A 15,775-nucleotide genomic window follows, 5' to 3' on the forward strand; every position below is an offset into this window, starting at 1 on the left:
AGTTTGAGACCTTTCTTGTTAAATCGCGGGAAAGAGAGACTCGTGTTGGCTAAAAGAGCTGGATGCTCACAAGGTTGTGTGTGCCGCATCCAATCTCATACCCTGTACGTTTGAACGGCAAGTGTGTAAACTGAGGTTCACATTCCGATGTTCTACCACAGGCATACACACACGTGATCCTGCTCAGTATGGGTTTGGTTCATGTTTGATGTATGCAAGTACACAGTAACGCTCAATAACCTTTGCAACGTCCCCCAGTACTCAGCACCCATGCTTTGGCCAGTGTTCAGTATATTCCGTTTACTGTGATGAGCATTCAGAATGCGATGTCGTCAGTGTTCTGTATGTACCCTGTTCAATCCGCCTTTGCAAACTGCCAAGTGTTCCAGTGGCGTTCAGTATGTGTTCAGTACCGTGCAGCAAGTGTTAATACACGAAGATCCTTGGTGCTGTGAGTTCTGGGTATTTAAGAGATCTGGTATTTTATGTGCGTTCAGTGCTGCCTCGGTGCATTCAGGGAGTGTTCGGTACCTGGTAGTACTTAATGGCCTTAGCGAGCGGCTCCGTGTTCGCGGTCTCATCCAGCTGGTCCTTGCACAGCAGGTCGATCAGGAAGTCCAGGGAGCGTTCGTGCGCGCTCACCTCCGCGTACAGTGTGCCGAGCTTTTTAAACACCTCCACGCTGCACTGGCTCAGAGCTCTGAGGCACACACACACACACACACACACACACACACGTTGGACAGCTGCAGTACCTGAGAGGGCTCTGGCGGAGCTGCAATGTAGAGCTCTGGTGGAGCTCTGCTAATGGAAAAGCCATGGAAATTCATACTGCAGTACGCTTCACCAATACGAATTCTTCACCTACAGTATGCTTATTGCGAAACATGCAAGCAGATCATTTCTTTTTACCTTTTTTTAAAATTGATGTCACGAAGGTTACATTTTTCAATAAAAACTTCAGTTTCAATTAGAACCAAATATTAAATAAAAAAATGCTATCCAATTTAATGGAGGACAATTTCCAGGCAGCATTAGTGATAGGTACGATGTATAGCTCCTCAGGTGGTAGTGGTGTAGAAAAAAAAATGAAACTTCAAGCAAGAAAAATGCCCTCACCCCCCCGCCAAGATTAAGCGGTGCTCATGGTCATATCAAAGTCACAATCAAGGTACTTTTCACTCACAACTACATTAATATTAAACACAAGCCGAGCCAAAACGCAAGATAGAGAGTTCTGGAAAAACTCCAGGTTTTTTGGAATAATGTATGGGGGCAGGGGAATTATGTAACATCTGGACAACTTCTCAGGGTAGAGCATAAAGCTAGCTGAATAAACCCTGGTCGTATGCCCAGTGCAGATGTCAAGTTCTTAGAAATGACCGTCTTAAAAAGTGTGTTAACAATAACAATGTGGCTAGCGTAATTCTGCACTGCCATCTAGTGGTCACTATTAAGGGAAGCTTTTAAACAGGGGGAAAACATCAATATACACTGGTTTGAGGGCACAGGCTGTTTATAAGGGTGACTGCCCATCTAAAGACAATGATGACCTGAGGGATTATGGCAAATTCTGCCACTGCAGGAACCAACCCAGGGTGTCCTCACCTGCCCCTGAACTTAACCCTACAACAGCATGATGGGGGGGAGGAGGGGTGTAAAGACTGATACAGGGTCAGGGCGTGGTGTTGAAACACATCTGCATGAGGTTTGCTGGCGGTGAGGGTGTGGTTAAAACATAGAGGAGAGGCGAGACTTAAATAATAACCGGTCACCAAAAAAATATGACTCACTGTTCCCGAACGGGAAAGGGAGTGGCACTGTGCCTAGCTCCACCAATAAGGGGTGAATTGATACCGTTATAGCAAACCCTGACTGCTACAGCATAGCGGCTTAGAGCACAGATCCACGGACCATTAACGTAATGACTGTGGACACCCATTATTTAACATTCATTACAATCACACGCTGAACTGAACTCCTTGGCCAGGATTCACAATCCACAAATAACGTGACACCCTAAAGAGCCCTTCATTTGCATGGGGGTTGCCAGTACTGCTAATAACCCTGCAGTGCGTTCTGCAGAAGACTGAGGGGAAAGAGCAGCACACATAGACAAAGGATGGGTAAAGGGCAGGGAAGGGCAGGGGTACTCACTGCCTGTATTTGTGCAGCGTGGCCTGCAGCGTGCTGAGGGAGTAGACGAGGTTCGAGGCGAAGCTGAGCCGCTCCCCTACCGCCCCCTGCAGGCCAGCTTGCTCCCAGCAGCCCTCGCGCAGCTCAAACTTCTCCTGCGTCTGTCTGCTGATCAGCTCCACCTGCACGTGCGTGCGCACACACACACACACGCACACACGCACACAGTCTCAGTATAAAAACGCATGCCTAAGCATACGTGAGCGCCCCAAACACATACAGTGTCCGTGTGAACACACGCATTTCACATGAACATATACGCGCAGGCATGCACATGAAAACACACTGCAGTATAAAAACGCATACGCATACATGCTCACACAATGTTCTAGGTATAAACACATGTACTTTAATAAATGTAGAATAAATTTTCATGAACTAAAACAAAAAGTTTTAAAACCCTGAGCAGTAAATTTGCCATTTTTAGAAATATTTATGATGCCTTCAGAATAATAACAACTGAAAACAACACATTGACTAACATCTGACTAACATGTAAAGTGATATATGGCAGTCATCCATGATTTAATATTGTTATAAAATAAACGTGCATGTGCACACGTGCACGCACACACACACACACACACACCTTGAAGATGAGCCGTGGGACGAGCAGCAGCAGTAGGATGCAGTCGTGGTCTCCACCGTGCCACAGAAAGGAGTCGGGCATGAAGGAGGAGAGAAGAGCCACGTGCCTGCTGGACTGGGACACCTCCATCTGCCTCAGCTCCATCGCAATGGCCTGCACACGCACAAACACATATGCAGACACAGACACGCACACACACGCACGCACACGCAGACACAGACACGCACACACACGCATGCACATGCAGACAGACACGCACACACACGCATGCACATGCAGACACAGACATGCACACACACACAGACAGAAACATGCACACACACGCAGACACAGACAAGCATGCACGTACACGCACACAGACACAGACATGCACACACACGCAGACACAGACATACACACACAAGCATGCAGACACAGACATGCACACACACACAGACACACACATGCACACACACGCAGACACAGACATGCGCACACACAGAGATAATAAAGAATTTAGACTATTGGACAACCAACTGTACACTCAGGATACATAAAAGACAATATCGTAGCGCAGAGTCTTCAAATATAAATACAGTACAATACAAGTGTTTTCGAGCTAAATCCAAGAAAAGAATTTGTAGTGATATTATATGCACATACATCCTCTGGACCACTGGTTCTCCACCCTGACCTCGGCAGGCTAGTGTTAAAAATGAGCAAATGAAGACCCAGGAAGATGCTTTAACTGAATAAGAGCATCAGCCTCAGTAACAACAAAAACCATCTGCCCATCAGTATAAGGGTGATGAACCACTGCTCAGGAACTTAGCTATTGCTAGGTACTGTCGATTGATGCTTCCCCCGCTGGGGCCCCGCCCTTAGAGAGGCACCCTTGAACATGGCCTCCGCAGCGTGGCACCCACCTTGGCGTAGGCCTTGGTCTCGGCGAACTTGATCTTAAACTGGAAGAGCTCGGCCGCGGGCTGCTCTCTCCGCTCCGCCGTGGCGTCCTGCTGGCTGCTCAGGTCTCTGTTCACTTCCTGTGTGTGGACCCCCTTCGTGTTAACAAGCGAACCGCGGCACGTGGTAGCGAAAAACACCTCCAAAGGTCAGCTGCATTCCCTGTCCATTACAGTGACCAGGGATCATAATTCATAAAGCATCGTGAAGTATGAGAATGCACTTGCCAGAAATCAGTTAAGCCTTTTTCTGCGTAAAGGGCATGGATAGGTTATGGACGGGGGAAAACTGATCTTAGATCAGCACGCTTTATAAATCAGAACCAGTAAAGAAGAACGGTTTAAAAAAAACAATTAATTAAATGTGGGTTGGAGTTGCTACACGATTGCTTGGGGGAGGTGCAAGGCTGTAGGGGGCAATGAGGTCATTTATCCTCTAATGCCACAAAACATAAGCCAGCCTTCAGGAATAAGTTAATTAAAATTAAACTTGCTTAAAAAGACAAAATCAATCAACAATGCAATTAAACAAATCAGGAATGAAGCTTGAAGGCAGAGCCAACTGCAACAACGCGCTTAAGTCAAAGGGTTCTATTTTCAAACCGGCGCAAAGCGGCGCCAAGCGCAACGCAAGTGTCTTTGCTAGTTTCAGACCGACGCAGTTGTCATCTGCCTGTCCGGCGCCCACGTTGTTTAAATAGCAAATGCACCCATCTGAGCGCCCATGGGTGTGTTGGTCTTAAAATGAGGCGTGGTCAGGCGCGTTGTGGGCACATTGCTATCTTGAGGCAGCAGAAAAGCGATTTCGCGATTGACCAACAAAAACCTGGTCTTAAGTCAATGGCGCAGTATTTTACTGTTATTTTAAGGGCGCATTATTAAGATAGTAATATGCGCCTACATAGGCGGATGCACAACGCACAATATTTTTTAAAAATACATGTCATAATGGTCATAATATTGGTAATATTAATATTATATATACATAGTATATATATAGTATATACTATAGTATAGTATATGTGTATATATATATACACATATATACAGTAGGTAGTATATATATATATATATATACTACCTACTACTTGGCAAATCCGCCACTATAATAGCAATCCACCAAGGTGAAAGCGCACCCGGCTTTTAAAGGGAATAGGAGATGACACTCTGATTGGTTTATTTTATGTTATGCCCAAAACACGCCTATGATTAATTAAGAGACTAGGTACAACCCCTTTGAACCATGCGCCTTACTTTGCGCTCAGATTATCCGCTGTTAAACTAGCAAAAGTGGATTTGGACACGCCCTAAATGCACTTGCGCCATGCGCTTTAAACCGTGCGCTTAGATCGTTAAAATAGAGCCCAGTAATACTCTCAGCAAACAAATAACTAACCTCCTTTGCTAGTGAATATACGCTGGTTATCTTTTGCCCTTTCCTTCATTGTAGCCTATTGTTTGGTCAATTAGTATGCAATTCCTCTCTTGATTTCCTTATATCCGAGACATACTGTGAAGTAAAGCATCTGTACTCGACAGAAAATAAATGGCAAGACATCATGTGACACCATCTCTGAAAAATGAAATGGTGTACATTTGTGAATCGACAGAGGTCAGAAGTACCGTTTGTTAGGGAAGAAGATGGCACAAGATGGACGGTGACATCACCTGCAGGTGAGCGGTCAGCTCGCGGTACTTGTCGATGGTCTGCTGGCAGTCAGCCACCGTCTCCTGCGCCGCCTCGACCTTCCTCTCGGCCTCTCGAACCCGGGCCCGACCCAGGTCCAGCTGCTCCCGCAGCTCCAGCTCTGTCTCCCGGGCGTTCTCCTGCAGCTCGTCGTTCATCTCGTTGATGGCTTCCTGGGGGGGGGGGGGGGGGGGCAGGGCGGGGGAAGGGGGCCAGAGGGACGGTTTCAGGTCAGCTGCCGTCCCAATCTTCGGGAACCATATTGAACACGTCTGATCGGTTTTATCTGCGGCTTAAATCTCCCTGTATCCTGACCCGACGCCGGCCGCCACCCCTGATTGGTCAATCCCCGCATCCCCTACAGGCTCCTTCAAGGATCGTTAACTGGGGTCTGACAACCGCCCTCAGAGGCGCTGATCCGGATCGGACTGCCCCGCCCCCGCCCCCACCCCCGCACCCCCCCTCCTCCTGAGCCAATCGCTCACCAGGTCCTTGGCCGTCTCCCTCAGCTCACGCAGTTTCTCTTCCAGGTCCAGGTTCCTCTCCGTCAGAGTCTCCACCATCTCATCGGCCCCCAGAGCTGCGTCCACCTGAGACAGAGACCGCTTGCTGGTTGAGGGCATGTAATTACCGGTTTCTGTTATATCCAAAGAATAAATGCAGAAAATATATTACGTTTTTTATCCATTCGTATTTTTTTGGCTGGACCGCAACCGCTGGCGGGGCCAGCCCTACAAACGCGAATGTCTGTGAGTGACTGACTGACTGAGTGATGAAGTTACACCGTTGGTCGGCCGAGTTATGAAGTCACACCATTGGTCGGCCAGATCACGTGTGTTAGGTCCAGCCATATGCTAGGTTTCAACCTGGTCTTGTTCAATTTGGCGCTCAACCCGGGGCTGCAATTCCCTCCCAAATCTGGAATGTTCAACCGTCTGCAACCCCAGCCGTGTTCCGCGCGTGACCTACTCAGAACATTTTGGAACCGCCCACGGTTCCCCTCTGAAACAAGCTGGTTCCAACAGCTGCTTCTTTTCACGTCACAGACTGCAGCTAAGCTCGCACAAGGGAGTACCGGAGGAATTCTTTTTTTCATATGCGGCTATGACATTCAGTCTTACAAAGCACCCTTTATCAGCCAGTGGGGGTCGCTCAGGAGCGATGAAACGCGGGTCCCTATCCGACTGAACCCTCCCGCACCCAGGGCGACCTGATTCGATCCGGCGTTTTGAGGCTCACCTATGTGTGGCGTTTTAACCGAATGAGCCACCCAGCAGCCCCCTATGAATACAGCCAGGTTATAGATGACAATGAAATCATACAAGCATATATACAAGCATACAGCTATGGGCAATTATGTGGCTTTCTTCATCAAAATACCCCCTCCAGTAAATTAATGTGTGTTACAACTGTGCGTGAGGGAGTTGGTGATGTTACAGGATAAAACAATCACTGTATCCATTAACAATCTAGTAGTGTACCTTAACTTACTGTACAACCGCACACACTCTTTCAGTTTAATCAGTGATTAGCAGTAAACGGAGATGCATAAACTTTCAAATGGACTTAGAATCCGGTTAACTCAAGCACCCTGCGCTTTGCCACATCACATGCGAGAACAACGACAAGTATGACCGAGCCTGTATGGTAGCCTGGATCAGTGGAACATTTGTGCCAGAACATAGGTGAGAAAAACATAGTGGCGATGAGGCAAACCCCATGGAGGCTCTCAAAGTTCAGGAGCCACACATTACCCAGGATTCCAGCTTTCAGAATGTCATCGCTAACAAGCCGCAGCAAATCATGTCACATTTAAGCAGTTTTCATGCGGGGTAATGAAACTGCATGGGTTTACAGCCTTCTAATTCCCTCATTGACCTTCAAACTATTACAATATATTTGCATTAATAGTAAATTAATACAGATTGAAAATTGGCCAGGAGAAAACTCCCAATTTAGAAAAACCTGAGAATTCAAGGACAAAAATTATATGACGCGATAAAATTTCTCAGTATGGGGATTATAAAACGTAAGGCAGAATGGTAATGGAGATTGATGTAAAACAGAGTCTTCTATATGGAGATTCTGTGCTGGGCATGAGATGGAGAAGGCCCCTGTACAGGTATTCTGCATAGCCCCTCTGTCCCTGTGCCATTGGGGATGTATGGAAGTGCGGATGGAACCTGTTCCTTGAGCTCGTCGATGGTCGTCTCCGCCTCCTTGCCCTCCTCCTCCAGCCTCTCCTTCTGCAGGCGCAGCGTCTCCAGCTCGGAGCTCTGCTTCTCCATGGCCTTCCGCAGCTTGGCGTGCTCCTGCTTCTCGGACGCCGAGAGGTCCCTCATCCTGCGAAGGGACCGGAGCTCACGAGCGCTCAAACGCAAATCACGTGACTCCTCACTGCAACACCTCGTCCTACAAACCACGGGTTTTGTGGGTGTTCGTTCTAATCTCTCGCTCAGTGAAGGTTGTGGAGCACGCATGTTTAACTCCTTTCAAAATGTGATATAAACTCGTTAACTTGCATTGTCTTTCTTCATCATCTACCGAATGGTTAACATTAGTAGCCGTGTGTCCACACTTTCACCAGTTAGTGAGTCTGTTGATTCACCGGAGTCTTTAAATTGATCAGTTAAAAATTTTTGTACCCCACTTTATGTAATTGTTTGCAATTTAGCACAATGTGAATATGGGACTTCTATTCTTCATGGCATTCAATGCTGTTTCTGACATAATTTAGCTTAAGAGGGAAAATAATAATCCCTCAAAACATGATAAGTGTAATTGAGAATAATTTACAGTTTGTTAAAATTCTGGGATTGCAGTTGGAGTTGGAACATAAAAACCAGCATAGACACGGATCCTCCGGGACCAAATCTGAGAGCCGCTACTATAAAAGGGCTTGAGGCTAGCCGCCGGGATGGGGATTGGTGAACGTAAAGACGTGCGCTTGCCTGACTAGGGCCTCTTTGAGCCTGCAGTTCTGCTCTTCCACATGTCGGACGTGGTAGCTGGACGCCGCACCATCTGACCCTGGGGAAAGGATAAAAACCCTGTGCAGTACGGCCAACGGAACACTAACCATGGGTTTCTCGATACAGCTCTAACAAAAGGAAACTGTGGGTCCCAGCACCTGTGATCTCACAGAAACTGGGATGGCCTGCGGTTGATATTGGTCATACGTTCTTTGCAGGACTATTGTTCTCCTTTTTGCATGTGTGTTCAAGTATAGATTTCTGGTTCATCCAACTCCTGGAATGACACAACATAACCATTGTTTGGTATATAGCTTTTTCTGGTTTTACCTCCCCAGCCACATCCCCCAATTGACTTACCATGCTTGTCTTAAATCAGTAAGACCAAACCCATATAATTAGACTACTAGTCATGATTTGCCCTCTGACTTGTCCATCCCTGCTGTCCAGTGACCTTAAGGCCAATGAGGTTAAGGACACAGGTACCGTATAAAGTTAACTGTAGCTCTCCCAATCTATCAGTCTCCCACCAGAAGAGACCAGAAGCCAGGCCAGAACAAACAAGCTCCTGAAACCGCAGGACAGTTCCACCAAGGTTTTTAATACATGTGGTGTGCATCAATACCAATGCAAGTACAAAAAAATGTCATATGCATGTTATTGTCTACATGGGAATACAGTCGAATGTATGAAGTTAATCTGATGAAAAACATGTTTTCAATGTACAATAATGCCAAATTACTCAACCATACAAAGCACTGTCTATAAGTCATTAATTCAAACTGGAGAAATCTAGGCCTGCCATTAAAAGTATTGATATCAAAATCATGCCAAGTTACAAGAAACAATATTGGCTACCTCACAGAAATTAAACAAGCTGTATTCCAAAGCAATGCTACCCAATGTTTCCTATATTGTTTAAAGTAACTTGGCCTTGTATTTTGTTTCTGTATCCAATGATTTTATTGGCTGATGTACTTAAATTTCCAATGGGAAGATGCATTCGTTGTGGGCCTGGAGCATTTGTGATGATGTAATCAGGCAAGAAAAAGAGGAATGAAAAAACGCTAAATCCCCTAAATTTGGGGCTTTATTGTGTGGACGTGTGAAGATGTTGGTGAATTCTGTCAGTTGAAATGGGGTCAGAAGGTACAGAAATGAATGTTTTTAAGGGCTGAGAGTCTGTGGTCATTGTGTGTTTTTCTGTAGGGAACCCGGAAAAGTGCAAAAATCTTAGTGCCGTATAGGTATGGGGCATGCCACCCCACCAAGCTGTAACTTGGCGGGATGGCATACCAGCCATCCCAATATGTTTAATAATTGAAGTTCCTTTTATCCTTGTAACGGTCTACATGTGAACTGGCTAATGTATGCGTATTTACCGCTACTTTCCATGTTTATAAACATATGAGCATCGGCAAGCAAATGTTATTAAATCACGGGTTGTTAAATCCATTAGTGCTGGCAGTACAAACCTGATTTAACAGCACTAATTAACATAACATTACAGGCATTTAGCAGATGCTCTTATCCAGAGCAACTTACACAACTTTTTTTTTTTTTTTTTTACATTGCATCTATTTATACAGCCGGATATATACAGAATCAATGCAGGTTAAGTACCTTGCTCAAAGGTACAATGGCAGTGTCTTACCTGGTAATTGAACCAGTGACCTTTAGGTTACAAGACCAGCTCCTCACCCATTATACTATACTGCTAGCTTCCAAGTGGCTACTGCACATTGGCGCAGTTATAGCACAGCAAAAGCAAATGATTGGGTTCAGCTGTGCAGACCAATATCACAGAAGACCGTCACTTACATAATTAATTTTATGCACTCTATAAATGGTTGATGTTATCGCCATTTTCCTCCGTTAACATTATTATGCTATCTAATTAGGTAGATAAGCTTTTTTCATTTGTATATTATTACACTTTCAAATAATTACTTTGTTTCTAATGTATGCATGTACATACATATTGCTTCCTTTTTAGCAACCACAACCTCAAATGTAGTAATAACCCTGGATTGTGGTCATGTTGTGTTGTGTGTGTCATTAAAATATAAACTGGATGTCTAGAATGAGGGGCGTGTCTTTTACCTTTCTCCTCGATTTCGTGCTTGAGGATCTCCAAGTCCAAGGTCAGCTCCTCCACCCTCTCCTTGAGCGAATCCACCTCGTGCTGCAGCGACTCCGCTCTCTCCTCCGCCATCTCCTTGTCCAGCGTGGCCATCTCCACAGCATCCACTGTGTCCGACATCTCCTCCATGTACCGTGCCTTGCCCTCCAGGGCCTCCTTGGTCTCCTGGGGAGGTTTTGGAGATTATATGTTCAAGAAATGTCAATAGACAACACAATTAATTCATCACATTCTCCACAACAGGGGAATTTTGTTAGGCATGTGTTAATAGTACTAAAGTATGGCTGGAATATTTTTTTCTGATAAGAAACATTGGTTTTCATGATGATACCAAGAACTGTTACATTTTTGCCAGTTAACTGGTGTCAAGACCTAATGAGGTGAGCAACTTTGCAGATGACTAACATTAGTAGCAAATAACAAAAGGTGAAACATCCGCATTAGTTTTAGTGATTACATTTTGACACTAACTGTACTCTTACACGGTTCTACCGGACTACATTATAAACCTTGAAAGCTAGAGGAACAGCCTTGTGATCAGTCTGAAACAATAAATAAATGCCCCTGGGTGCCAGGTTACCAGCACTCAAACAACTTTTAGGCACAAACTGAACAGGATTTTGATTATGGCTTAACACAATCTAATCTAGATCAGTTTTAGCTTTTGACACATCCTGGCTGGGGGATTGTATTAGGGTTAATTACAATTTACCCCAGATCAATTTCAACACGTATAATACATTTTCTGGGGTTGGGGCTGGGTTAAGCTGATCCAAGATCAGCGGAAGTGGTACCTTCTTGGCCTCCTTCAGCTGTCTCTGCAGGTCCGCCTGCTGCTCCTGCATCTTGCTCTTCCACTCCTGCAGCTGCTCCAGCAGGAGGCGCTGTTTCTCCAGATCCTTCAGCTGAGCCTTGTCCTCCTCCCGCTTCATCCGCAGGGTCTCCAGTTTCTCCTGCAGATCCTGCACCTGGGCCCGCAGGCTCTCCTCCGCCTGCAGAACAGGGAGAAGGGGAATCCACACTCAATCAGTCAGAAGGGACCCAGAGAGCTACCGGCTGCCTGGCAGTCAAAATAGCATTGTGTCCTGCAATGAGGCAATGGTGCCAGTACTAATATCTACCAACTTGAAGAGAATTGTGAATCCACATTTGCGCCAATTCATCCCAACTGGTTCAACAAGGCCAGTGATGACAAAGGAACAGACCTTACCCAATAAAACGTGAGTACTACACATGCTTATTCATATGCATTATTCTAATTTCCATTTGTAATTTCATTTTCTGATTTAGTACAGTACAAAATATATTCTAGTGTTTATGATTTTAGTTCCATGTAATTTAGGTATGGAAGTTCTTACCAGAATTTCTTTAATAGAATTCTTAATTTCTAATTTGTAATAATAGAAAAGTAATTTAGGAATCCCCAAGTGCAATTTCTGTCATTTCATTAATGAATTTATTTCAATTTGACTGTATGCTAGCTACTTCCCCCCTGGGAAAAATAAAGTTATTCTGCTGTAATCTATTCCATAATTAAAGTACAGTCTAAAGCGCAAAGCACTCTTAATCTAAATATGAGCAAAATGTGATTTCTGCGACTCATTACATACTATTAGAGGGGGGGGGGGAAAGAACAGATCAGCAACTGGTTCGCAGCGAAACGTGAGCACGTCTGACCTTACTGGCCGTGGCGAGGGAAGGAGCCGCGGGCGAGGCCGGCGTCCTGCCGGGAGAGGGGACGGCGGGCGCTGCCAGCAGGGCCTGTGCGGGCGCGCCCGGCTCGCTCGCCCCTCCTCCGGAGTGGGACCGCGAGCTGCCCGCCTGGGAGGCAGCGGAGCCAGTGACTCGGGGGGGCTGTGGGGGGGGGGGGAGAGAGGGAAGAGAAGAGGGAGTAAAGGAGACAGAAGAGATTGCTGATGTGAACACGGGAGAGATAAAAAAGCTAATACCCTGTAGTTAGTTTTCTTCAACAGTACCATCATGAGGCCCAGGAGTGAAATGGCAAGATTATAAACAGTTAACCATGTTTTCTTCCCTTCTGTCCTGTGTTTGAAGGGAATTACTTGGAAGAAAACAACTAAACTGGCTTTTCTGGAGAAGGTCATAAAGACTATAGTTTAAATAATTCTCAGACAAACTGTTGGAAAAATGTGGCCTTTTTCAATGCCATTTCAAGTGTCAGGCATTCAAAGAAAACCAATGACAACTTAAATCTCACTGAAAAAAAGGCGATGAGACTTCCATGCAAAATAGCTATGAGGCAAACTCCTAAGTCCATGGCAATGAGACTCCAACTCCTTACTCCACCCCACAAAGCCACACCCAAGCAGCTGAACTCCAACCGTGACGTGTGGTTCCCACCAGCTCAAAATAGGCCACACCCAGTGCCCTAAGGCCCTCATGCAGGACACTGCTATACAGTGCTACACAGACATACCATAATTAAGGATGGCAGAGAGCTGGAAGGGGTAAGACGACCAGGGCTGTTCCACTGTCACGTGTGATGGGATAAAGATTCTCATTATCACAACCCCCCACAACCTCTATACCGTATATTCTCTAGAATTATACCTCAAAGACCATTTACTAAATGTCCACCTTATTTCATACCAGTGTTCAGTGCTCTCTACTGATATATTCCGCAAAAGCCCGTAAATTTGCCTTTTTAATACGGCGACTACAGTCTCGTGAATCCCAGACTTTATTCTACAGCACCACCCGCCAACTACAGGACTATTATCAGCATATCGTAAAGATTCACTGCTTCCAATTTTTCATACGTTACGGTGAAAATTTAAATGATGCAAATAGTGAGCAGAAACAATGTCGGGGGGGATAAAGTGGACTGCAAACTTCCCCACTCCCTGCTGTGAGCTCACCTTGGCATGTCGCGGTGTGCTCTGGAGGAGAGAGGTCGATTTCAGCCAAACGCACGGGAAAAGAAACGAGACACAGACGGACAGACAGGCGGACACGGAAAAGCAGACATTTGCAGGAGCAGATACGAGGTTAACCAATCCCAACAGGCTTGCCTCCAACCGAGTGATGGCATGTTGAGCAGGCACCAGGCAAACAGGACCATCATCAGTGAACAGCTAAAGATTGCACCATATCTCCAGACTTCCAAAGGAGTAAAAAATGCTTGAGTCATAAACTGTCCTGGTTTTCCATTAATCGACAACTAGCGTGCATGGCAGAAAGTACTTTAAAGGTTAGAGAAACATTTCCTTTTTTCTGTACGATTCAAAGAAATGCCAAGCACACGAACTCAAAGGCCCTTTCAAGACAGATTTGCAAATGCATGGTACATTCACCCAAACCTTTTCCCTGGGTTGTGTTATTGTGTTTTCTAGGGAACAAGCAAAGACGTCTTAGCACACAAAGCTTCTTACAGCCTGTGCACATCCTTGGATTATAACCCAGCACTTCAGCAGATATAAGCTTGAGCAAAAAGTAGATATAAAATAAACCACAAGCTGCAATGCTAAGTGCACTTAGGCTAAACATGTTGTTCAAATGCTGTTTTGAACACAAATCAGAGGCAAACACAAGCAGTGCTTTAATCCCCTTTGAAGTTGTGAATTCAGTTGAATCTTGAAAAGGCAATTGAAATAAACGGAAGGGCGGCTTATTTAGGGAACAGGGTAGCATAGAAGCAGCAAGCAAAGTATGCAGCTTTGGAGGACAGGCAGACACAAGTGATACATATCAATGGTGAAATCCCAAAAGAGGAATACAGCATATCACCGATGGCAAGCTGTGGCATTAAACCCAAATTCCACCTCAAGGTGAGAGAGATGAAATGTATCGAAACTGTTTGGATTGACAGAAGGCGACATTTAACGACAAAGCCCAACTAACTGTGGCCAATAAATGCGACAAACATCCCAGGGAACAGACGCCGAATTATTTCTCTACCTTCTTGAGAGCTGGCATCTGTCACAGCATATTTGTTTGTGTGAAGGGGGAGGCAGCATGTAAACACACACATAGGTGGGGGAAAATGGAGGACTAACGGTCACAGTCGATTCACAGTTGGATGGAGAGGAAAAAAAAAAAAGACATTGAAAGAGAAACAGGTCTGGCCGGGTGTAAACCTGGAGTCGGTCACTGAATAATGAGAAACTGCTGGTGGATGACATTGCGACCGTCCTCCCTTTTCCACTGTCCCTCCCACCGTCTGGCCCACCTGTCCCCCTCTCCTACCTCCCTCCCCCAGCCCCTGTGAAGGGTCTGGGGAACTGCTGCAGCCACCGAAAGCATTACTGAGATATGGTGTGATTTGTGCAGAACTTCCGACGCACATGCAAGTATACACGGGTTCACTCTCTGGACAATACTTGGGCGTGCAGCTGAATTACAGTATGACATTTACTTCTCCCATACTCACCGTCTTGTTTGATTTTGGGGACTCCAGATTCTCTGAAAGCAACAGAGAGCACACAAAAACACAGAGCATAAGCACTAAAACACTATTATTATTTTAGCTTTGTTGAAGAGGAGCAAAAAATCCCCTAATCCTTTGAATCAAATGGAATGAAAATGTTTTCACAGAGCTGAATTTACAAATCATTTGTGACAAAGATGCATCAAAGTATACCCTGGCCTAAACCCCCAGAAAAGTAAGCCAAGAATGACAATGGCAAGGGAAAACTCCCTTGGTGGCATAGAGGAAGAAACCTTGGGAGGAACTAAACTCAGCAGGGGAAGCCAGTCCTCCACAGTCTGGCTCAGGGTGTGGGTTCATAGGGACTGCCAGGTAAATTATTAATCTGTCTAAATCAATTCGGGAGCCTAGCGGTACAAAGGCACTTCTGCAGAAGGGAGGCAGACTGGAGCAATGAGATAATGGACTCCGGATAATGAGATCTTTATCAATTTCAAACATTTCAAACTTTGTTCGGCTGAGAAACAGAAAAGTTTGGACGGCTTTGACATAGAGACTGGGCCGCTGTGGCACCGGGAGCGACGCGCCAGTCTGCTTGAGTAGGTCGAGCAGTGAAAACACAAATATCAGCTGATGGCGGGGATGAATAGGACAAACGCCGCTTAAGCTTCGGAATGCCCCCCCGAGTGAAAAGCACGGGATAAGAAAATAAACAAACGAGCGGCAAGTTTCCCTTAAACAGTGGATGCCTTCAGACAGAAATAATTCTGAACACATGACCGTGGACTTGCTTGTGCATGTGAAACCGGCTTTGGTTGATCACCCACCAATAAAACAGACAGAAGGGCCTTGCCCTAGAA

At 45.6% G+C, this 15,775-nt stretch overlaps 1 protein-coding gene across 9 annotated transcripts in view; it reads right to left on the minus strand.

The window, feature by feature from the left end:
* LOC135259642 (dynactin subunit 1-like) overlaps window positions 1–15,775 on the minus strand; it is a 41,657-nt gene that overhangs the window by 19,948 nt on the left and 5,934 nt on the right. For 4 of the 9 annotated variants that reach the window (XM_064344225.1, XM_064344224.1, XM_064344222.1 and 1 more), the window contains exons 4-18: window positions 14,919–14,950; window positions 14,447–14,464; window positions 13,408–13,428; window positions 12,966–13,019; window positions 12,206–12,382; window positions 11,323–11,520; window positions 10,489–10,693; window positions 8,365–8,443; window positions 7,597–7,756; window positions 5,899–6,003; window positions 5,395–5,586; window positions 3,691–3,807; window positions 2,786–2,938; window positions 2,158–2,318; window positions 532–700 (exon numbers count right to left, since the gene is read on the minus strand). In XM_064344225.1, the coding sequence (XP_064200295.1) occupies window positions 532–700; window positions 2,158–2,318; window positions 2,786–2,938; window positions 3,691–3,807; window positions 5,395–5,586; window positions 5,899–6,003; window positions 7,597–7,756; window positions 8,365–8,443; window positions 10,489–10,693; window positions 11,323–11,520; window positions 12,206–12,382; window positions 12,966–13,019; window positions 13,408–13,428; window positions 14,447–14,464; window positions 14,919–14,950 (1,841 nt within the window). Of the gene's footprint in view, window positions 1–531; window positions 701–2,157; window positions 2,319–2,785; window positions 2,939–3,690; window positions 3,808–5,394; window positions 5,587–5,898; window positions 6,004–7,596; window positions 7,757–8,364; window positions 8,444–10,488; window positions 10,694–11,322; window positions 11,521–12,205; window positions 12,383–12,477; window positions 12,523–12,965; window positions 13,020–13,407; window positions 13,429–14,446; window positions 14,465–14,918; window positions 14,951–15,775 lie in introns of those variants that run through there. The other 5 variants (XM_064344223.1, XM_064344227.1, XM_064344228.1 and 2 more) reach the window with 5 other exon arrangements.

The sequence above is a fragment of the Anguilla rostrata genome, chromosome 7 (genome assembly GCF_018555375.3).
Source record: "Anguilla rostrata isolate EN2019 chromosome 7, ASM1855537v3, whole genome shotgun sequence".
Taxonomy (NCBI): Eukaryota; Metazoa; Chordata; class Actinopteri; order Anguilliformes; family Anguillidae; genus Anguilla; species Anguilla rostrata.